The sequence below is a fragment of the Rhopilema esculentum genome, chromosome 20 (assembly GCF_057945365.1).
Source record: "Rhopilema esculentum isolate cy_ngs chromosome 20, ASM5794536v1, whole genome shotgun sequence".
Lineage (NCBI taxonomy): Eukaryota > Metazoa > Cnidaria > Scyphozoa > Rhizostomeae > Rhizostomatidae > Rhopilema > Rhopilema esculentum.
In genome coordinates, this window is record NC_142834.1 from 2720709 (window position 1) to 2743054 (window position 22346).

At 36.7% G+C, this 22346-nt stretch overlaps 2 protein-coding genes across 4 annotated transcripts; one reads left to right on the forward strand and one right to left on the reverse strand.

Moving 5' to 3' along the window:
• Window positions 1-1794: 1794 nt before the first annotated feature.
• On the forward strand, window positions 1795-12208 carry LOC135687102 (uncharacterized). The gene is made up of 11 exons (XM_065203560.1): window positions 1795-1919; window positions 2613-2831; window positions 3427-3672; window positions 4285-4433; window positions 5192-5365; window positions 6395-6540; window positions 6966-7156; window positions 9553-9660; window positions 9787-9961; window positions 11327-11421; window positions 11865-12208. The coding sequence occupies exons 1-11, from the start codon at window positions 1892-1894 to the stop codon at window positions 11876-11878; spliced, it is 1545 nt and encodes a 514-aa protein (XP_065059632.1). The 5' UTR covers window positions 1795-1891; the 3' UTR covers window positions 11879-12208.
• Window positions 6570-20977, reverse strand: LOC135687103 (uncharacterized). 3 transcript variants are annotated; one of them, XR_010516151.1, is made up of 15 exons: window positions 20887-20977; window positions 20179-20296; window positions 19824-19928; window positions 19154-19179; window positions 18746-18798; window positions 18336-18450; window positions 17800-17984; window positions 17490-17645; window positions 16527-16604; window positions 15725-15808; window positions 15087-15245; window positions 14125-14155; window positions 13456-13592; window positions 8937-13018; window positions 6570-8713 (listed from the first exon to the last, which is right to left on the reverse strand). XR_010516151.1 is itself a non-coding variant. In XM_065203561.1 (14 exons), the coding sequence occupies exons 1-14, from the start codon at window positions 20930-20932 to the stop codon at window positions 12806-12808; spliced, it is 1506 nt and encodes a 501-aa protein (XP_065059633.1). In that variant the 5' UTR covers window positions 20933-20977; the 3' UTR covers window positions 6570-12805. The 3 variants fall into 3 exon arrangements, 1 of the variants encoding a protein (XP_065059633.1); XR_010516152.1 differs by having other exon boundaries at window positions 8761-13018; XM_065203561.1 differs by having other exon boundaries at window positions 6570-13018.
• Between the last annotated feature and the right edge of the window lie 1369 nt (window positions 20978-22346).

Here is a 22346-nt window from a genome sequence, read left to right on the forward strand (position 1 = left end):
TATCTCTATCCAAGACCCTGTTGATCGTTTTCCACATTTTCTTGGGATCCCCTTCGTTTTTCTCAATCAAACCTTCGTAACAATCCCGAATAGAGTGCCTAACTTCTTTGGTTACTATATTCCGTTGCCTAGTATAAGCTGACCACATTTCAGGAGACTTGCTTTTGCTGCTATTTCTTTCAGTCTGTCCCTAGTCTCTATCGATTTTCTAAGTGTTGTTAACCTTGCGTTCGACGTGTTAGAATTTGGACAGAAAATTTTCCAGCTTTTGATTTTATTATTCAGAAGAATAAGATACAAGCTAATTACATATTACTTTGCTACTGACCTCAAAATCTACGCCCTCCCCTTCTTCCTCCTCCTACCAACAACTCTCTACGACACGTGTTCTCTCTTCCTAGGGACCTGGGGCGAGGTCTCTAACACTAAGATCTGGAGTTAGCCAAGGAGCCAATTCTGAACTTACTCTTCTTTTTTAATACACCAATTCGACTTACGGCCTCATTTTGAAAAATTCTTTGAATTCTTTTGTACAAAATTTTTGACCTCAGATTCTGATTGAGAGCAATGATTTTAGTCTACTTGTAAGTTTTCATTATGATATTGCTCACGATATTGATTTTATGACGACATAAAGATGAAAATTTTATAAAGGATTTGACCGTGATTGGCAACTAGGGGGGTAAAGTTTCCCCCCTAAACGATTTTTGCGGTCAAATCCCTTGCAGGTTTTCAAACTTCATTTCTCTGCAAAATCTAAAATACAAATAAAAAACAATATGAAAAATGGTATCCCGCCTAAAATTATGACGATAAAACCAAATCTGAGCTTAGAAAAGTCGTATAACCAAGTTTGGAGAAATTTCCAAAACGAGGTCGTAAGTCGAATTGGTGTATTGGGGCATGTACATTCAAGAGCGATTCGAAAATCGCCTGGAATGTGTAGATCATGGCGGATGTGTCATAAGCCAAGGGGAAATGATGGTTTCCCAATCTATTTGCTGTAGGTCGTGTTGGAAAAGTGTCTTATCGTATTTTTTCATCGTACGAGATTCGACTATTCTTGGCATTGCTCTTTTTTCCTTATTTCATGGTTGCAGAATCATTGAGAATGCAAAAGAAAAATAAAAATCACAAGAAACAAAGTTGAATCAAATAATTGTTTACTTCATCAGCGTGTTTCTTATATTAAGGCATGAAATAAGCGTACGATCCTCGTTCTGATGATGAGTCAGTATTTTGAAATTTATTATCGTCTTGAAAGGTTTTTTCTTTATTTAAGACTGACAGCAAAAATATTTTTCTATATTTTTCTAATTTTTAATGGAGTTAAACACTATTAACATTTACTAAACTACAATTTAGTTTTTAAAAAATTTGTTCCCAAACTGTGTCGGAGCCCATGAACAAGTATTTCGCCCAAGGATGTGCGGCATCGTCAGAGTAATTCAGGCCTGCATGCAGAAAACATGGGAAAATAGTGTTTTAGCTCAGTTTAGATATCGAAGAGATCCCACGAAGGCTTATTTCCCTCTTAAATCTCAACAACCACCTCAAGTCATCTAATTTTCAGAAAAGACAACTATAGATTTTTACTCAAGCTTTTGCAAAAACATAGGTCTTATATGGAAGAAGCAAGAACAAGACATTCTTCTGTGTATGTATGCATATGGTGCCCATCTCCGGATTCTCTCCCTAGAAATCTCTATTCCCAGTTTCCTGTTCCAAAGTTGCCATAGTCACGGTCACGTGATGATAATACGCTCACGGCACGTACATAGGAGTGACGTAATTGTTAATTCCGTGTTCAACCTCTTGTTCAACCAGATCCTGGTACAAAACACTGGGGCGTTTTTTGCAGAAAGACAGAAAAAACTACAAAGGATAAATCATGGCTGGAGCCGACCTTGATGTCCCAGGTTTAACATTTTTTTTGTTTATTTACTTGTTGCTTTGATGAATCATCATAATCAAGATCTGATCGCATCCTCTCCGTTTGCCCACACATTTTACGGTAATTTTAGGCCAAGCTCTAGCTCGGGCTTGATTCCGCATTCCATGCAGGAATTCTGTCCTATGAATAAAGATGACTTTTCTTTATGTCAAGAACTATGATTCTATATGCCTATAAGTGGTGCTAATATGAACAAAACCTTTAGGAAATGAAATCTTTATTAGAACTATTGACTATTTTTTATTTTTGAATGCTGTTACTTTGGCAAATGACAACTCTCTGTCGGAAATATTGTACTGATTTGTGATTTGGGTGGGTTTTTAGTCTAGCCAAGGTTCAAGTAGCCTCCAAGAACCTCCAACAGTCTCTCTCTTGACAACGTTATTGAGCCAAACCCACCCCTCCCCCACACTGTTTGAAGAGCACAATTTGTTGAAGAAAGAATATAAAGAAGAAGGACTTTTCATTGTAAACATCAAATTATTAGAGCTGCTGGAGGGCCATGAGCCCCCTTATCGAGCAATAAAAGTTTTGATCGTGAATAAACAAGTTTACCCCTTTCAAGGCTTCGTTTTTATTAACTTGAGTTTTGTAATGCAAAATCTCATATTTAATAGTTTTGTTCACTAATTGTTTGTTTTTACACATATTTTTGTAGCGAAGGAACTTTCCATCAGTTGTGAAGCAGAATTCAAAGAATACCCATACAACAAGGAGGTTGACATATGGACATTAGTGACAGTTAAGGCTCCATGCCATGAACTGGAAGAATCCAGAGCACCAATTGATATTGTTGCTGTCATTGACAAATCTGGATCAATGAGTGGCACTAAGCTTCAGCTTGTCAAAACAACTATGGAATTCGTGGTTGGCCAATGTATGTTACAAATCTATTCTTTATAGGCTTAAATATGTATAACTTTTCAATTATTCCAGATTGCGTTGTCTATTCTGATGTGACAAAGCTTGATGTGCAAAAGCACAGAGCAATAGATATAATAAAATAGAATATAGACTAGAAATGAGACATGTTCTCTGTTACTCCGAGTTTTGTGCTTGCGCACTCATCAGACAGACTATAATGAAGAATATTCCTGCTACCACGGTATAAATATACAAAATAAAATAAGGTTTTCTTTTGAAATTAGAAATTAGGTTTAGGAAACAATTAACTTTTCAATTATTTACAATGCATCATTAAATGTATTTTCCTAAATCATTTTTTCTAGTTCTTTTATGTACTCACCTGATTACTTTTTGATTTTTACTGGTTAAGCTTGCTGCTTTTGATCTATTTGATCATAAACAAGGATCTACGTATTCTGATCTTATAAAATCAGTATGCATTCATTTTCTCAAGCTCAATTAAGTCAAATTAAAATCTGGCATAAATAATTCTACAAAAATTATCTTGATTGTCAATATTTCCCAAAAATATCTTTATTTACAAGAAATTCTTCTTTTTTATTTAGTGAAAAGTGACGACAGGCTTTCCATAGTCACATATGACACTAATGTCACCCTTGATTTTAAACTGATGAAAATGACCAAAGACAACAAAACTTCCTGTTTAGAGAAAATCCGAAATATCTCTTCAGGAAACTCCACAAACCTGTCAGGTGGACTTCTAAAAGGACTTGAACAAATGGCCGAAAGACAGAAGGACAAAAACGAATTGGCCTCCGTTCTACTTTTCACAGATGGACTGGCCAATCATGGTGAGTATGCAACAAGGTTGTTATGGGAATTAGCCTTTGCCTCGAGCCAATGGGAAATTTGAAAATATATAATAAGAAAATAAAGAGCATTTATTTGCCTGCATCACCAACTACAGCATAAGTGCTGGTCAAATTTCATATTCCCAGCTGATGTTTCACTGCTCACTGACCACATAAGGCACAATTTCTGAGGCTCCAAGCTTTTTTCTGATACAATCCACTTCGCTTAGAGTCATTCCACTTGAAAGGCACTCTGCAATTTACAGTCACAAAACATTTTGACCCAAATGTCTAATACAACCCAATTAATCTCCGTTAATACATACATTGACACGTCACGCAAATTGTTGATTGAAAGTCTGTGGTAATATGCAGAGTGTGACTGTAATTTGAATAGTTCTGCATATTTGCATCTGAAAAAGATAGTATGACTGACTTTGAGCAGAGTTGACTTTATGTGATGCCGGTTTCTAGATAATTTTAACTGCAAATTTTGTTGTTTTTTTGCAGACATTTATCAAGGAAATTCACACAATCATTTTTATAATTTATGACAGTCATAATTGAATATAAATATTCATGAATCCTTTTCAATTTGTCTTTTCTTTACAGGAATCACCAGTGCTCAAGGCATTATTGCTGCAATGAGAAACCCAAATATGTTTAGCTCACCATCAAGAAGCAATAGTGCAAGTCAAGCCCCCAGGCACCAATCATGGCTTCAGAGGCTTCATCTTACAAAAAGTAAAGAACCAACTGAGGTATCTACCATTGCTCTTGCATGTTTGTTATCTACCCAATTAAGTTGCTTGAAACCCTTTTCAAGATCGTATTGTAGCAGCCTTTAGTGAAGCATAAAATGTTCCATTGACAGCCAAGGAGCAATCAGCCGTTTAATGATTGGTTGCAGCCTTTTTAGTCTTCTTGTTTACATTATCTTTTTGAGATTAGAGCTTTGTCCAAAAAGTTTCAATTTTAGCTGCTAATGCTAGTTTTATAAACAAATTACTTCAATGTGATCCATATTCCAAGGAGAAATCTACATATTGCGGAGAAGGAAAAATTAGAAGAAACATAATCAGTTTTGATTACATACAATCCTAAAAAAAGTCAGCTTGGGGTCTTTCAGCCAATCAGGGCCAATCAAAGCCAATCAGGACCAATCAGCATTTTCCTTGCAATTGCCTTATGTTTGCCTTCTTTTTGTGGTTCTCAAGAGATCCACAATACTTCACACGCGGTTTAGATATTTTGCATTTCATTTTCCATCTGTTTACGTCTTGTGCCTTCCAACTCTATATATTGGGTCTGTAACTGCAACAGCTGTGCCCAAGATTTTCAATTGAATGCCTGCATTCTGAAACCAGAGCTGGGGGTTTTGATTCACTTCCTTATAAAATTTATTTTTTCCAGGAATCCAGTTTGACAACCTAACACAAGTTGTGTTTCCTTTTTTTGTAATTTTTTCTTAATTGATTGAATGAACAAGTCAATAAAGCTATCATTAATTTTAATCAAGCATGTTGAGCAGTCATCAGCAAAGGAAGAAGAAAAGGAGGAAGAAAAAAAAGAAGCTACTTTGCCATGCAGTGTTTACACATTTGGCTTTGGAAATGATCATGACCCAGCCATGCTCAAAGCTATTAGCGATGCAGGCAGTGGCATGTACTATTTTGTGGAGAACGAAGACAAGGTGAATATGACTAACACACACCAGTTCAAGGGCATTGTGGCCCCATGGGCAGGGGGGTACCGTTGTTTCAAAATTTGACAGATTTTTTGAAAAATCATTGTTATGTTGGATAATTCACAAACTTGAGCTGTGGGTAAAAGGGAGAAGTGGAACAAACCGTTTAGCAACATAAATTACTTGGACTAAAATACTTATCGTATTATCGAGGAGCAATTCACTTTTGTAAAGAAATTAATAGATTCCCACAAAAACAAAACAAAATGTTTTCTAAGGATTCACTGATTTCTTCCATAGAGTGATTTGCTCGGACTTTTTCAGCCAAATTTGTTTATGAAAAATTGCAATATTGGTCATAAATTATATCTTTTTATGATATTGAAGTCCGGGAATTTTATGCCTATCACCAGATTTGCAAATTTTGTCCCAGATTTGAAAATTTATGCAGTTATGGAGCTGAAACCCCCCTAATAATTGTCAAACTGTCATATATTTCCCTTATAGCAGTGTACTGAATGAGAAGGAATACAATGGGCAGCCCCCTAAATATGAATTTCATTCCGATGACATTGAGTTGTGTTTTGAAGACATAAAATTTTATCTATTTAAGATAAATGCTTCTTCTTGTCTGGATGTTTTTTCTGTTTATGAAATAATGCAGAGACAGAGTTCCAATATTAAGTTTGAGGCAAAACAGTAGGAAAATAGATGGATGGAGACACTGCAGACAGAAAGTTGAATAGCATAAATATAAATTTATTGCAATTTCCCAGGTGAATGAAATAGGGCAGAAGGAAATAGGGCAGGCCTATGAAAGGGCGAGAGGAGTGTTTTCAATGGTGCTGTATCTCAGACATCCTGGGGTGCAATGGTAAGGTGTAGCTTTAAAAAACCTGCGAAAATATCATTTCTGACAAAATATCTAGAAGGTATGACTAAAAGTACCAGAAAATTTAGAGTCCCTCTATTCCAAAAAAAACACATCGAGCATACTTTGTTATGTAGAAATTAGACTTTTCCAAAACATTTTAGATTTCAGAATCTTTTGGTCACTGTCTTGGAGGATTATTGAGTACCGTAGGGCAAGGGATACAGCTGAATCTGTCTGCACAAGATGGCGTTAAAATCAAGGAGATTCATGTGAACAGGTCTTATGATTTAGCACCAGACGCAAAAAGGTGAGGTCTCTTTAATCTTTTAGACTTCAATTTCTCCCATTGTAAATTCTTCCAGGAGGTGATGGGTCTAACACTCTTCCACTTTTCCTTCTTCCTAAAGGTCGGAGGTATTCAATTTTCACTTCTTCCAAGACGTAAACCGTCTTTCATTTATTCCTTGCAAGTTCTCTATGAAGAGAAATGTTTTTATTTCTCCCATTGTAAATTCTTCCAGGAGGTGATAGATCTAACATTCTTCCGTTTTTCATTCTTTCAAGTGGTTAGACTTTTCCATTTCTTGCATTTCTTCAACTGTTAACGCTTCTCAAAATTGGTACGTCTTCCTTTATTAATTTAAAACTCTTCCAATTGGAGAAATTGATCCTATTATTCATTGTTATAACAACTTCTAGAGTGTAATCCTTTATGAATGAAACGTTTTTCAGTTTGAAGGTGGACCTCGGTGACTTGCAGTCAGAGGAAGAGCGCGATGTTGTCTTGTTGCTGACTGCCAACGCCCTTCCCTCCTCCCTGGAAACGACGCCGCAGCCTTTAATTGATGTAGAAGTCAATTATTACAATGTTCTACTGGAGAAATTGGCTAACACCAGCACCTCCCTTGGTGTGCTAAGAACAAGTAAGGGCTCCAAACCCTAATCGATATGCTATCCTTTGTTAGGCTTGGTAACTTAAAGGTCATATGAACCGAAAAACGATTTTCACATATTTGGTAGAGCTTTTTTCGCTTGTTAAGACGCCGTTTCCCGTTTTTTTCTACGACTTGAACTTTTCTAGATATGGCGCTTGAAAGCCCGAAAAAGTGACCTTCAAAAGCGATGCCACTCGAACGCGGTCAGATCGACGCTGTGACGTAATAGGTTTGACACGTCCCTTCGATAGCCATTGGAACCTTTGTCAGTGATGTTGATAAAAAAATCTTGCAAAACAAGATAAAAGCACGAAACTTTGTCAGAATACAGAGTTTGACACGCTGAAAAAGAGAGGATGCATATCTTGTCTGGCAAATGCCCCCTTGTGCTATTTTTAGACTGGGGTACTCGATTCCAGGCCTTTGAAGGGGTTTTTCCATAAATCAGTTGAAGATCGCGATAAAAGTATGAAACTTTGTGAAAGTACATAGTTTGATACGCTGAAAAAAATAGGATGTATATCTTATCTGGCCAATGCCCCCTTGTGCTATTTTTAGACTGGGGTACTCGATTCCAGGCCTTTGAAGAAGTTTTTCCATAAATCAGTTTAAGATTGCGATAAAAGCAAGAAACTTTGTGAAAATACATAGTTTGATACGCTGAAACGATAGGATGCGGAACCCAGTTGGCAATTTACCCCTTGTGCTATTTTTAGACTGGGGTACTCGATTCCAGGCTTTTGAGGATTTTATTCCAAAAATCAGTTTCAAAACACAAAGCAAGAATCGTGCTGCAAGTACATTACTTGATCGCTGAAGATGGGATACTGCCCCCAACTGTCAAGTACCCCTTGAGCTATTTTTAGACGAGGGTACTTGTTCCCAGGGCTTTGAGTATTTTTTTTCAAAAATCAGTTACAAAACACAAGGAAGTCCAAGGAATTTGAAGGGTTTTCCCATAAATCAGTCATGGAACTTTGCAAAAGTACGTAGAACAAGATTGTTCTAGAAAACTATATGCTCATTGTGCAGCAAAATTATTTTGTAAGGATAATCAAATTGTAGTTATGACATGGTAATTTGCATTGAGAAAATTTGAAAAAAGGCTTTAGGAATATCAATCTCAAGTACATAAAAAAATTCTATGTATTTCAAGTTCATATCAAATACATTTTAGGTAGGATTCCAAGCATTGAGCTGGGCCCGGCCTTGCTTTCGGTGGCCCTGGGGAAATGCTCGATGTTCGTTCAGTTCCTTGTGACAACACTTCCTGATTCAAAAGCAAGTGTTGATTTTATTCCACAAGTGAGAGCAGTTCTTACTTCGTACTGCCTTTGAGTCTTGTCCTTGAAATATGAGCCGGCAAGGAGGAGAACTTCTTTGTAAACAAGATTCTTGAAGGGGTTTTATTCTGTTACACCGTTATTCATGCCTGTTTGTTAAACCATCAGATGTGAGTGTGTCCTACGTCTCGTTTATTTCTCGGCTGCAGCAGTACTTCCTTGTCTGATAAGCGATTATGTTGAGCACTTTGTACACGAGCACCTGTGATAGAAAAATATGATCACGATTCAGTCTTTCCCTTTTCCCACCAATTTAATGAAATAGAGTTCGCCAATCTAGTGAAAGCTTACACACAGTAAGGTCTGTTTATCAGGCTAGTCTCCCGTTTGCTTAGGCCAGTAGGCCAGGCTCGTGTCTGTGAAAGTTTCTGCCTTGAAATACTATAAATTGTAAAGATAATGGAAAAATAAAGAATTTAGTTTACCTTTGATTCAAGGCAATATGTCTCTCAAACCAAACTCCAAGCTGTGTTGATCAAATGCAATCTTCATTCCCAGGACACAGAAGAGAAAAAGTATTCTGTGCCCAGGATGGTCCTAGTCCTCTCCCTCTCATCGTTCGACGAGGATTAATGATTCTTCTTCGGAGGATACCGGTGTTCTGTGCTAGTAAAGCTAGAAAGGCCACCAAATTCAGCCAATGCTCCCTCACTCATTTAATTCATTCGAAGACTGATCCAAATCAACATTACCATACGTCTCCTCTGCAGTTGCTTAATGTTTATGTTTACTACGGCTTCAAGGCCAAGAACATGTCAAACCTATTGCGTCACTTCCTGTCTTCTCGTCCCAGACCCCGGTATCACTTTTGGTCTCCAAAATTGAGTTTTAAAGTTGAAATTCTCGGCTTTCGAAAATTTAACCAAGATTTTCGCCATCAAATTGCGTAAAATGTCCAATAAAAAATTTCGTTTCATATGACCTTTAAAGGTTAGGTAATATTATGTGAAAATGGTAGCATTGCATGAATATTTGAATACGGTATTATACATATTTTACTGAATTCTACTGATTTCTTTTAAATCTACTTTGACTTTGCAGATATTGAAGAAAATAGTGCTGAAAAGGGAAGTGTTGTCGTTAACAAACAAAGAGACAGAATTCAGACAACTAACGCTATCAATACAGCTACTGAAATGGCTGATCGAGGTATGTAACGATTCACTCGATTTTGAAACCCAAATCTCTGTGACTTAATTGTCAGTTTCTCTGTGACTTAATTGGCCCTGAACGCCTTCTCTTACCTTGTCACAAAATGTTGTCTTATGTTTCTAGATGATTTTGAAGCGGCAAGACAGGTCATCGAGCAGCAAGCTAGAAGTAACCGATCCAAATCCTATGCGAATGATGAGTATTTATGCGCTCTTAATCAAGATTTGGAGACGTGTAATGCTATGATGAGCAGCAAATCAGTTTGGCACAAAAAAGGCAAAAAGGTCCAAATCAATATGTAAGTAAATATTCAACACCTAATGATATCTGATCATTGTTAACTACCTTTCATTGCCTTTACGGTCATCAAAACCTATGCATTGAAGCTGACGGTTTTAGTAGAGAAATACCTCCATTACTCATAGCCTTTCTGAAAGGAAATTTCTGGAGGAGGGGAGCAATTCTTGATTTACATTAGGAGCAGGACGATAGTCTATTGTTTAAACAATTGAGAGTTACCAGGACTGGTAGGGTTAAGGGCCCTCGTATTGCCGATTAAGTTGTTTTCCGAAACAGAACTTTTAGCTAGAACCAGGTAGAGAAGTGCCCTTTTGTAAATAACACAGAAACTCGTGGGGGGGGGGATAAACTAAGCCTAATTTTGGACGGGGACGAGCCATTTTGGTTAAAATTTTGGACCCATAATTCCGCAAATGGCCGGAAAATGTGACCCATAATTCCGCAAACATGAAAACTATACCCATAATTCTACAGAGCAAATAAAATTTTTATAGCACAAAAAATCATCAAACAAATTTTGTATGTCCTTTGCCCCCAAATCTCAATATTGCACAAATTTCATACTTTTTTTCTAACTGGACATTCATTTTGTTAATGCTAAATCTCCCTCCTAATGATTTTGCAAATTGTTTCAAAAATGGTACCCATAATTCTGCATGTTTCTTCAAATGGTACCCACAGTTTCGCACATGTTCTTTCAGAAAAAGTGCGGAATTATCGTTATCACCGATAAATGCCTAAATAATGGCCCTTCCTCGTACCTTCAAACATTTTAAAGGCATTGAGTCATGATCAAATGGATTGGGTATACCCTAAGTCCCAAAATCAGCTGAGTCATGGTTTTCATCTCAATCAATGGCTCAATGCCTTCTTTGCCTGCGGCAGGAAATCATGACTCAGCGGATTTTGGCACTTAGGTATACCCAATCCATTTTATCATGACTCAATGCCTTTAAGTGAACTTGGGCACAGCGGTTAACGCTGAAGCTTCCCTTAAGAGCTCACCCTTCGAATTCTAAGACAATTTTTTTCTTTTCTGCTCCACCCCAAATATTCACTTTCTCTGGAAGTGCAGTGTCAGGTAGCTTAAAAGTAAGTTTTCATTTATCGTTCCTTGTCAAGAAGTTTTATCTATAAATATTTGTTTATGTATGTTTAAGGCAAACTTTCGCCCTCCTCGTTGGTCTTTTCTGAGTAGAATTTCGATGTAGAGCAGAGCTGAGCAAGCTTGACGCATCGTTTAGCTTTGGTACACGAACAATACTATTGTTTTTGTAGACAAATATCATTGTTTTAGTAGACTAATAAAAGATGCGACAGTGCACTTAAGAGGAATAAGAGTTCACTTCTTTGTCGTTTTCAGGGCTCAAATGCATGAACAGCAAAGATGCAGTGAGGTAGATTCTTCTGAGCGGTATTATAAGTCGAGATCAAAGGCAGCGATGGGGAACAAATTCAGTGAGTTTCATAGATTCTCATTTTGCCTTGAGTTTTTACTTTTTTGCTTTTCAACGTTGAGCGAAAAAGTGGAACATATAATAGGTTATATTGTACTTGAAGAGACCGGCGAATTAAGTAAGTTATCTCCGGCGTCCTTCGTAACTTGGGTAAGATGAAATTGCCTTAAAAACTTAAGGCAGATGAAATTGCCTTAAATTGCCTAAGAAAGTCAGAGATGCTGTAGTTGGAGTGGCGTATTTTTAGCTTTCTTCAGCCAAAAAAGTTGAATATCTGCAACGTCACTATGTAATATCCAAAAATATGTTTTAATCGAGTAGCTTGTTAAAGGATTAAAGACTGGACGTTCTAACTACGTAACTGTGTCTTTATGTATATATTGTATTCTTTATTGATCACATTTGATAAACAAACAGTTGACACCTATTTTATTTTTATCACAGAATCACCAAAGTGATGGCAATTGGGAATTCTACATGCCTAGACGTATTTACAACGCTACTTTGTATCAGGGTAAGGAGATTGACTGCTTCAGGGACACAATCTTTGGGATCAACTCGAATGGCGGCATTTTGGGATCATTGCAACTTAACATCACACTACTTTTATGTAATCACGTTTTTTTGTCAATAATTTTGTACACAGTTGGTAGACAATTTCATTCATTTTTCATTTCCGCACAATTTTACCCTATAATGTGTATTCAATCTAGCTATTTGTCAAAAATTGGTGTATTAATCTTAAAAAATTTGTACTAATATCAAATTCAACCTATTTTGTGCTTTCATCGTATCTCTTTTTTGTCTTATTCTTTGATATCTTATCACAAACTTACTATTATGCTTTATGCTGAAAGAAAACTAGTAGAAGTGAGATAAATTATCATATTTTACCATCAATGTTCTTTCAAAATTGTAATTCTGTCTTTCATTCATGAAGATGGCTTTTAAGCGATCAGTCATAAAGTGCTTGATGTCGTATAGGCAGAGCTGTGTACGGTTTTTGTGTATAGAACAGGACGGTTCTAAGTTGCTACTCTGAGTTTCACGCTTAATGCGACCATCAGGCGAATTATATCTTTAAAAAGCTAGATTGGCTTCGAGTTTTTACGCTGATTTCTTAAGGAGATAGTCAAAGAGAAGCAGCTAGATATGTAAAAAATTGCGATAAGTTTTGATAAGAATACAATTTTATCAGCATTAACAATAACTTGGCATGTTTTGAAATCAGAAATCTTGGACAAAACATCTATTAAAATTATATGGTATTTAACATTTTAGGATAACTACATCGAGGCGTTATTCAAACAGGTTTATCAATCAATGGTTTTTATGTTCTGCAAGTTTCAAGTGCTAAGGAGCTAACCTTGTGAAATGTTTTGTAATTAGGAGTCGAATTCAACGGTTCTTGAATGCCTCAAAGGCGACATGTGCTTGGAGAACTCCTTCAGACTGTCGGCCATCTTCTCAAATTCCTCCCATTTGATGCTATCCATACTCCTTTGCATCTTCATATGCGAATCGAGTTGCGTAAGACGCTCTTTGTAATCATGAAGCTCAATCTTGGCTGTTTCAATTTCCTCTTCTTTTTCGCTGAGCTAGGAATGGAAAGAAGAAATTCTTTGATAATTAAAAGAACAGCTAATGACTTTTAGAATTAATTTGACAGAATGCTCCACGGCAAAAATTTAAATACGGTAATTAGCTGACCACATTATGAGGGGATCATCCGGGTTCTTGGCAAGGCTTGTTCTGAAAGGTAGGATTGACGGAAAAAGAGACAGGGCAAGACAAAGAAGAACATGGATAGACGATGTCAAGGAATGGAGCGGGTGTGAGTCAAACGCATCCAAAATTTTACCCAACATGCAGAAAACCAATGTTGGACGAAATGTGGGATGCGTTTGACCACCCACTTAATAATAAAAATGAACTTTCTAAGTTGTTGGGAGTAGATGTTGGATAAAATGTGATATGCGTTTGACGAGGTCCTAGGTTGCTACTCCGATGGTAATGTCATGTTTACGATATTTACCTGGGCTTGAAGATCGGCAACATGATCCGTTAAAATCATTTTATCTCTCCTTAGCTGAATGTTTTCTTCGCTTTGTGATGTGTTCAAGTTTTCTAGCTCTTCAACTTCTGATTGGAGCTTTGTGCCACGCAATTTCGCTGTAAAATAATGAGATATGTTGTTACTTTCCCATCTTATGAAAAGTAACTTGTTAATAACTATAAAAAACTTCATGATTTTGGAATGTTCCTTTAAGTTCCTTCAAAGATGCTACAACGACCATTATTTACAATTCTATAGCTTTGCTTTTCAATCCGGCAATAAATATTTTGTATCTTTTCTAATCGATATCAAATATGTAACTGCCATTGCGTAAATTGAGAATTTTGCTTACTATATTTAAAAAGCAAGTACTTTAGTCACATGTCACTCGAAGATCAAGTATCTTATTGGAGGCTATTTTCGTATATGAATGTTAACAAGAGGCTTGGATCTAAAGGACAATCCATATTAAAGATTCTTGCGCAACCGGCATGCTTAGCGGCAGTTGTCTTGAGAAATTGACTGTATTTTGTATTTTCATGCAGTACGATTTTAGGCCGGTTCTTCGAATGATAGTCGCAAAGCGTGCCGGTTGCACAATAACCTTTATGATTGATAGGCATAAAACAGGAAATTGAGGCTGCATACCTCTGTTTAAACCACGTTCTCCCTCAAGAAGCTAGAAAGACAGAAATATTACATAACTTTACAGAACATTCACTTTGCGTAGAGAAGTGACTTTTTCTATAGAACCTAAAATACTGCGTTAAAGTGTTTGTGCTTTGATGAAGCCTCATATGCCGGGGCGAAATATTAGCCATAACTGATTCACGTGTGTTTGTTGTTGTTTGTTCTTGGCCCATTGCGGTGTTCCTTATTTGCTACTTCGTTAAAGCCTGGAGGGGCACTGAGGGGTGGAAGTTCGGTTGGCCTTCTAGGCACAAAAGCACTGAATATTAACAAAGAGAGATGATTTCTTACAGGCTCCTAACTAAAGTACATTGATTGTGACTCTGGATACCATAGCGGACCATGCTTTTAATCCCATATTATTGTGCCTACTTCTTAAGGGAAAGTCGATATTGCCTTGACATCAAAGTATAACCATAGCTGAACATTGTCTCTAAAAATCAATTTTGTCCAGGTAGCAGAGAATCAATGCACCATAAAAACGTTCTTTTTAGACACAATAGCGTTGTTTTATGTGGAAATTTTCTATCGAATAGACCAGTGTGAAATGGTTCTTCCACAAAGTAATTGAATAAAAATTCCACGGAAGAGTGGAAAAAATCATACTAGAACTTGGTTAAAACTATATCCAACCCTTTGCACGGAATCCGGTCCAGATCGGATCTATACCGAATCTATACTCTGAAGGCCATGCAAAAAATGTTCGGATAGCGGATCCAAAAGTATACGGATCCACCAGAGCCCGTGTAAACACAAGGCCTGTCCGTACTCTTTTGAACCTGGATCGGATCCATACTCGTGTAAACGGGGTCTAAAAGTTAACTTGTAGAATCTCCTTTGAGGTTTCGAAACAAAGGCTGAAAACAGCTATTGTTTTAATCTATTGTACAGAGAACAAAATACATTTTCAAAGCAGTAACCTTTCCTGTTGCATCCTTATGCTTCATTTGTTCAAGTCGGAGCTGGTCTTTCAAGTGCTCGACTTCCCTGGTTAGCTGTTTTTCGTTCTCTTTCGCCGTGACAAGTTCATGGATATTGGCGTGCCTTCGCTGCTCCTTGTCGTCTTGGAATTGCCGTTCCTGTGGATAAAAAGGTTTGGAATTTATCGTACTGGTAATTCAAAATCTTTGCTAACACGTGGCTAAGTGTTAGTAATTCTTGTATCATACCTGGTGAAGCTATAAAGGGCCGTGGATGCACATCGACTCAAAGAGAATACATTGAGACACCCTGTTTATATAATGTTTAAGATAACAAGCATTGCAAACCAAAATGAAGAATGAATTTGCTATTTTTGTTCTTGCATCAGTAATGGTGTGTATTTGTGCTGAAGGGGGAAAATTATGTTTGTATTTTTTATTTCAAGTTAAGGCCATGGGATTATATTTGGAAGGGGTTTTATTTTGAAGCGAGATAACGCCCAGAAACGGGAGGGGGGCTTAAATTCGGGAGGGGGCTTAAATTTAGGAGGTCTATAATCGAGGGGGGACTATATTCTGAATTTTACAGTAGTCATGCTATAAAAGAGACAACTACAAGATTCGTGAAAGTAGCTTACAGCGTCAAGGAGTTTCCGCAATTCAAAAACCTGCGACGACAAAGCAGCGTTTTCCTTCACAAGAGCAGCGCAGTCATCTGATATCTAAAAAAAAATAAAAACAATTATATATTTTCCATCGTGTTCTTTCGGAGCCTTATTCTGACATTTTATGCTCTGAGGAGTGTCAGACGAAAAAGCTTTTAGTATGTGGTAAAATGTTTGTTTTTTTCAAAGCCATTTTCAAATTCTGTACCGCAAAAAAATTGTTCAGATAAAAACAAATAAGTTTTGATAGAGTTAGCTGAAGATGACAAGTATTTTGGCTGGAGTTTCTCTTAGGCACAATTAAAAAAGGCTGTTTTCTTGGAATATTCTAATTACGAGGCAGCGCCCCCCCCCCCTCTTGATGACCACCCTTGCTTGTCTTCGATTTGACTACCATCTATTCAACCAATCCATTCAGCTATACACGATTTAAAAAGAAGATCCCTAAGTAACAGAAAGTTGGTTTCAATTAATTGAACGGAAGGGATGCTTTTTGCACAGGCTTTTATGTCATTGCTATTTTTAGCTGATCTGCAAAACTATTCGCAGAAATAACCCTTAGCATGCAAGATCCTTGAACAACAGAAAAGCTACACGTTTACTCAACCCCAGAAAGTTAGCTTCAGAGACAGCAGCCAGGCAACAAGGTTTTAAAAGAGGGAATTTGCTTCTAACTCTCAACTTCCACTTCAATTTCCTCTCGGCATCTAACACATGCTCCAACAAAAAATGATAAACATTTTTGTTAGGATTTTAGCTTCTGTTTTAAACTGACCTTATTGCGAAGAGCTCTTTCTTGTTCGGCAGATATATCTTTCTGACGGCAATCATATCTAAGAAGCTTGATCTCTTCCTGTGACAAAATAAGATTTTTATCTACATATGTAGGTAGCTGTAGAGGCAATCTGGTGGAATGAAAGGCTGACCACAAAAATATCAAAGATGAATTATTAGGTCAAATAATTGTAAGTAAATGTTTATTAAATTATCCAGTACTACCATAAGGATTAATGGCACCAAAGAGGTATGAGAACTCAGTAGCATTGTCAAGGGGGAGCTGGGGGACACGTCCTCCCAGTTCTCGGCAGGCCCGAATTTGTATTTCATCTAAATTCGATGAGAAAAGATTAGGGGGGGGGGGGGAGGGGAGGGAAAATTTTGGCAATGTATTTTTTGTGATATAATCCTATGATTTTGAAAATGCCTTTACGTAACCAAAAGTTGGTCATGGGTTTTCCTTATTGGCAAAATTGGCGTTCCTTGTTGGTAAATGGGCCTTTTCTGACAGTAAAAAGGCGTGACCTAAATTTTTTTATTTGTTGTCGTCTCCAAGAAACGGAAAGGAGTGGTCACACACGTTTTCTTAGGGGGAAAAGAATCACTAATGGGCTCAAGCTGACTCTCGACGGCGCTGTTGATACTTTCACATGCAATTAATTTGCCTTGCTTAAAGAACAATTTTGACCATGTTTGCAAGGGATTTATCGGTGCTGAAACTGCTCTAGTTTAGGACAGTTCCGAACTGAACTGGATAATTGAACCCTTACTTCTGTGCTTCAACAAGTCAGGAAATTGCTAACCCTAACTGGAAAAACTTAAACCTGGACTGGGCTATAACACCGAGATTTTCTTAAAACGTAATTATCACAAAAAAAGAAAGGTGGAGGAAGCGGGAAGGAATGTGGGGAACTGTTAATGATAAAAAGGACTTTAGTGAAAATTATTAAAAAAAACTTACCTTTAGTTGACTTGCAATCTCGTCTTTAGATCTTGTATCAGACTTGAAAAATCTTTCCTCCAATTCTTGATATTCTGTTTGCAGCTTTAAACATTCTGATCGCTTCTCTTCGAGCTGAATTCGAAGGCGGTTCAAATCTTCTGTCTTTCCATCAGCCTGTGTGTGAGAGAAAATGCCCCATTTTAACTAAACTGTCACCTGCTGGCACAATTATAGGCTCAAAAATTCAACCCAAGGGGCATCAGTTCCCATCAATCATAATACAACTTACATGACAGAGTCTATAAGAAGAGATGCAAGAAAGCCTCACCTCTCGTCTATAAGTGTTTATCTTATTTTCTGCCTCTTGCAATGCAGATAAACCCATATCAGCCTCTCTTCTTATTTCACTAATGTGAACTTCCTTTCTTGAAGTATCCATCTGTTGGCGGTCAAGCTGTTTCTTCAACCGCACAACTTCATTCACCAAGTCCTTCTTTTCTAATGCAAATGAATCTATGAAAAGAATTTGAGCTTTAATATATATTTATTTAAAAAAGATCCAATTAAGAACTTAAAACAACATCTTCGCTACTGATTGGAGCTTTGTCTGCATGGCTGCAGCATCAATGATATGAAGCCAAATTCATAGCTTGTCTTTCAAGTTTCAAGAAAATGGCCAGAAGAACATCTGAAACCAAATTATGAAGAAATTCTTGTGTTTTTTAAGCACTAACTAACCTAAAATGGCACAATTCCTAAAGAATAAAATAAAACTGAATTTGATCAAAAAGAGAATGAAAAAGTTAAGTTGGATTCATGAGTCACCACATGTTTTAAAGTGAATCTGGTGTAACCAAAGCATACCCTCATGTTTTCTCAGTTTTTCCATGGCAAGATCTCTCTCTTCTAATGCAATAGAAACTTGAGATTCCTTTCTTATGAGATCTTGAGATCGAACATCAAGTTCTCCTTGCATAACCTAGAAAAATGGGGAGAGAAGATTTTAATGAAATCTTCTCAATTCTGACAATATCTTTGGGTGATACTGTGCTTTTTATCCTTGGACAGTAGCAAGGAATGATTGAAATTAGATCCAAATTGTGGAAAATAGATTTGAATTTTACAAAACTGTAAAAATATAAAGAAATATTTTGGACCCAAACAAAGACATCCTTTTGATAACATGTTTTTCAACAAGGGAATAAGAATAAAATACATTGATGTATAGTAAATGAAAAGGAAGCATTTTACAGCTTTTGAAATTGAAGTCTTGCCTTCAGTTTCCTCATCATCCTGTCAGCTTCTTCTGTAACTCTTGAAGGCAACACTGGAAAACAAGAAGCTTTATTAATACACAACTTTTAAACACACAGTTTTTTTTAAATTTTCTGGCCTTAGACAAAACACATTCATCAAAATTTGACAGTGTCATAGAAATATACTCCTTTATTTGTCACCATTGTATAATGTATCTTGACTATGGCATTCTCTCCTCAGGAAAGGCACATCCTCCACAAACAAGATACATTCAAAGACAAGTTCATTTCATGATGAGAAAGAAAGAAGTAAGTTTTCTAAAACCTTGTTCACCAGATTAGATGAAACCAGTTATTTCAAGCACTTAATGATAGATTTAATTTGATGATATTTTCCAACTTGCTCTTCAATTGAAAGTTAATTACCTGTTGCCTTTTTCAGTTGTTCTTGGCTGGTTGGTTGTGTTAAGGAAAATGTATGCTTTAGCATGCAAAATTTCATTTTATTTGTCATGGTCCTTACTTGGGACTCAAGCTCCATCAAGTGCCTCTGCATGCCCCTAGAAAGTTCTAGGGGCTTGATTGGTTGAGCACCTAGCATTTTTATGCTGTCTTAAAACTAAATGCAAGAAACCAAATTTTGTTATTGATGATGATAATTGCTCCTCACAAGGCCTGCCTTGGGTGTGTAAAAAGTGGGCGCCAGGAGGGTAACAGATTAATGACATTTAGCATTGTCATGCACACTATCATCGGGAAGATAATAAGCAATCAAATCAAATGCTTTTTTATCGAATAGGTTTAATCAGATCTGGCCATAAGACTTTTAGCAAGGGAGCAGTAAGCAGCTCTATTGTAATCTCCAGGTAAGCTAATAAATGTAAATAAGAATAGAAACAAAGGAAAATTAATTTCAAGGAAAGCTTTTTTTTGAACAGTTTAGGACAGCAGTCTGTAGTTCCCCTCTAGCATTTGAGGGAGCCTGGAGGAGAGCAAGAGCTATGCCTCCCCCCTCAAATGGCTAGGCTCAATGCTTTTAAATTCATCAATACATTAAGTTTTTCTTGATAGAAACAAAAATATGATGAAAAGATACAGGTAGTTGGTTTCAAGCTCCAGAAAATAGACTTGCTGCTGCAAATTCCTGATATACTCTGATTCAAGTTTTCCAGTGTCCCAGTTTGTTATGTCCAAAGATTTTCTGCATGAAGAAAGAAGCAATCTGCTTGGAGTTGTTTTTGAACAAAACAAAACAAACACAGAAAAGAAACCTTATGGAGATAAAAAAAATAGGTTACCTGTGGGTAAACATAATCAAAAAACAATATAATGGGAGTAAATAAATTAAGAACAAAATGAAATAGACTATAAAAAAATACAATGTTTTGAGAATTTACTTTTTATCAAATGTAAAGATCAGGCTACATGTGTAAAAATATATTTTGTTATACCTTGTCCCAGAGGCATCAAGTGAAGCAGCTAGTTTCTTCCCCTTTGACGATTTTGGTCTTGCATTGCTTGTGCTCAAAGGCATTGTGCCAAGGCTTCTTCTCGACATTGTCGGAGATACTGAAAAAGAAACGTCGTTATTAGTGAGATATGGAAACAGGAATTTATTACATCAGCTAATGTTTTAATCATGCACTTCTACAGCTCCCTGTCAAAATTTCATTAACAGTGACGCTACGTGTGGATGAAAATAGAATGGTCATTCAAAAAATAATGTTGATCAAACATCATTTCTCAATAAATGCACCTGATAAACAACTGCAGCTGCATTTCTGTGACAACTGCAGCTAACAATTTTAACATTTTCAGATTGATTTTGATCATTTCTCACCTCAACTTTACGAAATATTTTCAACCAAATTATCAAATTTCCATGTTATTTATCCTACAGAATTTTGAAGAGGTTTTCTTGTGAGTAGCCTTGATAATTTAAGGGGGACTTGCCACAAAACTATGATGAGATCTGGCTGTTACTTATTCATTAATGAAATGTAGAAAATGCTTCATGGGAAATGATAAAATATGGGCCTCTCAAGCCACAAAATAATCTAATTATGTAAGCTGCGATGCTTTAAATAGTCAAAGCAGCATTGATATGTAACAAGGATGCTAAGATCGAAACTTTACTTTTAAAGAAAAACAACACATACCCGAGCTTGCTTTGATTGTTTTGGAACGGCCGCTCATGGTAGCCATTTTGATTAATTCGAATTTGATTTCGCAGACACCGAGTTGCGCATGCGTTGGCGTCGGTTTTATTGTGCTCTGTTTCCAATAACAACTTTAGAGAAGCTCCTTCGCAACACAGTTCTCAGAATTCCCTGCTATTCTCCTTTACGACAACTCCAAAATCCTCTTATCTCTTTGAAAGAGGAGTTAAAACACTGCTTGATAACACTGGTATATCAAATCATGCAATACGCAAACCAAATTGGTGATGATACCATGAATTATATCTATTGAGAGAGCCCCTCCTTAAGAAATTCCCCTCTATACAATATCAGTTTTCTGTATTTATTTACAGCAATTTTCTGCTTTCCATCTTTTGTATTCTTTTATATAATATTAGTCACTTATTGCATATTGAATGATGTTTGTACGTATTGGAATTTTGAAATTGAATTAAATGAAATGAAATAATGAAAACACCATTACTAAAATGTCAAGCTTCCCCCGGTTTATGGCTGCGTCGTCGTCAGGGATGGATTTAGCGAGGAGTGTAAGGGGGTATGACAACCCCCACAATTTCTGCGCCTTTAGGTAAAAATTGCTTCCATTCGGTAAAAATCATTTTTGATGGTCAGTAGTAGTCAAATAACACCAGGGTTTTACTTTATTAATCTTATGATTTTCTTTACCTTTTTAAAAATCGAATTTTAAAATGGGTGTTTCCATCAATTTTGAATGACCTCAAGGGTGTGACACCCCCAATCTTTGCCGATTAAATCCGTCCCTGCTTCTAGAATCTATCTACATAAAAATTAAATACTCTGTCTGGCCTTTAATACTTAATGAATGTCAGCAGAAAAGCTTATCGAAATGTTTGCTTTTTTCAAAGCCATTTTTCAAACTGATTCTATGAACGGAAGTCAAGAGTTGGGGTAATGCTTGCTTATGGAGGCCAATGTATGATGAGTGTGTTATTTTAACTAAATAGTCATTTTCGAGTCTCACTAGAAATGTAACCAAATGACGCCAAGATTTAATATTATTCATCTTCCTGTCTTCTCTACCTTAAAGTTAAGAACCAAATTTTGAAAATGGGCGTTTTTATAATTTTCAGGCGACCTGAAGGGTGTGACAAAATCCAATTGTGTGTCATAATATCCAGTTAGCATCTAACACCCCCCCCTTATCATTGTTGCTTAAATCCCTCCCTGGTCATCATAATCCTCCCTCTCTGTCAAAGATTACTTGTGCTTGCCACATCGAAATCGAGTTCAACAGAAGTGGAGTTATTTTGGGTTCATCCGAATAAGTAGAAAATACCTCCTAAGTTGCAGTATGAACCCAAGGTATCTAACTCTTCATAAAGCAAACTTCAGTATCTCACGAAAAAGGCTTAGAAAGAAGCCTTCAGTCAAAGGATTTCTTGTTTGCATATTGCTTT

What these genes read in the sequence shown, in the direction of transcription:
- LOC135687102 (XM_065203560.1), top strand. Translation starts at nt 1,892, where the DNA reads ATGGCTGGAGCCGACCTTGATGTCCCAG. An exon ending in AGCCGACCTTGATGTCCCAG is followed by an intron (nt 1,920 to 2,612) that starts GTTTAACATTTT and finishes ATATTTTTGTAG; the next exon opens with CGAAGGAACTTTCCATCAGT. An exon ending in AGATGGACTGGCCAATCATG is followed by an intron (nt 3,673 to 4,284) that starts GTGAGTATGCAA and finishes TTTTCTTTACAG; the next exon opens with GAATCACCAGTGCTCAAGGC.
- LOC135687103 (XM_065203561.1), bottom strand. Translation starts at nt 20,932, where the DNA reads ATGGCTACCATGAGCGGCCGTTCCAAAACAATCAAAGCAAGCTCGG. An exon ending in CTTGATGCCTCTGGGACAAG is followed by an intron (nt 19,929 to 20,178) that starts GTATAACAAAAT and finishes TTCTTCATGCAG; the next exon opens with AAAATCTTTGGACATAACAA. An exon ending in AGAACGTGGTTTAAACAGAG is followed by an intron (nt 13,593 to 14,124) that starts GTATGCAGCCTC and finishes ATTATTTTACAG; the next exon opens with CGAAATTGCGTGGCACAAAG.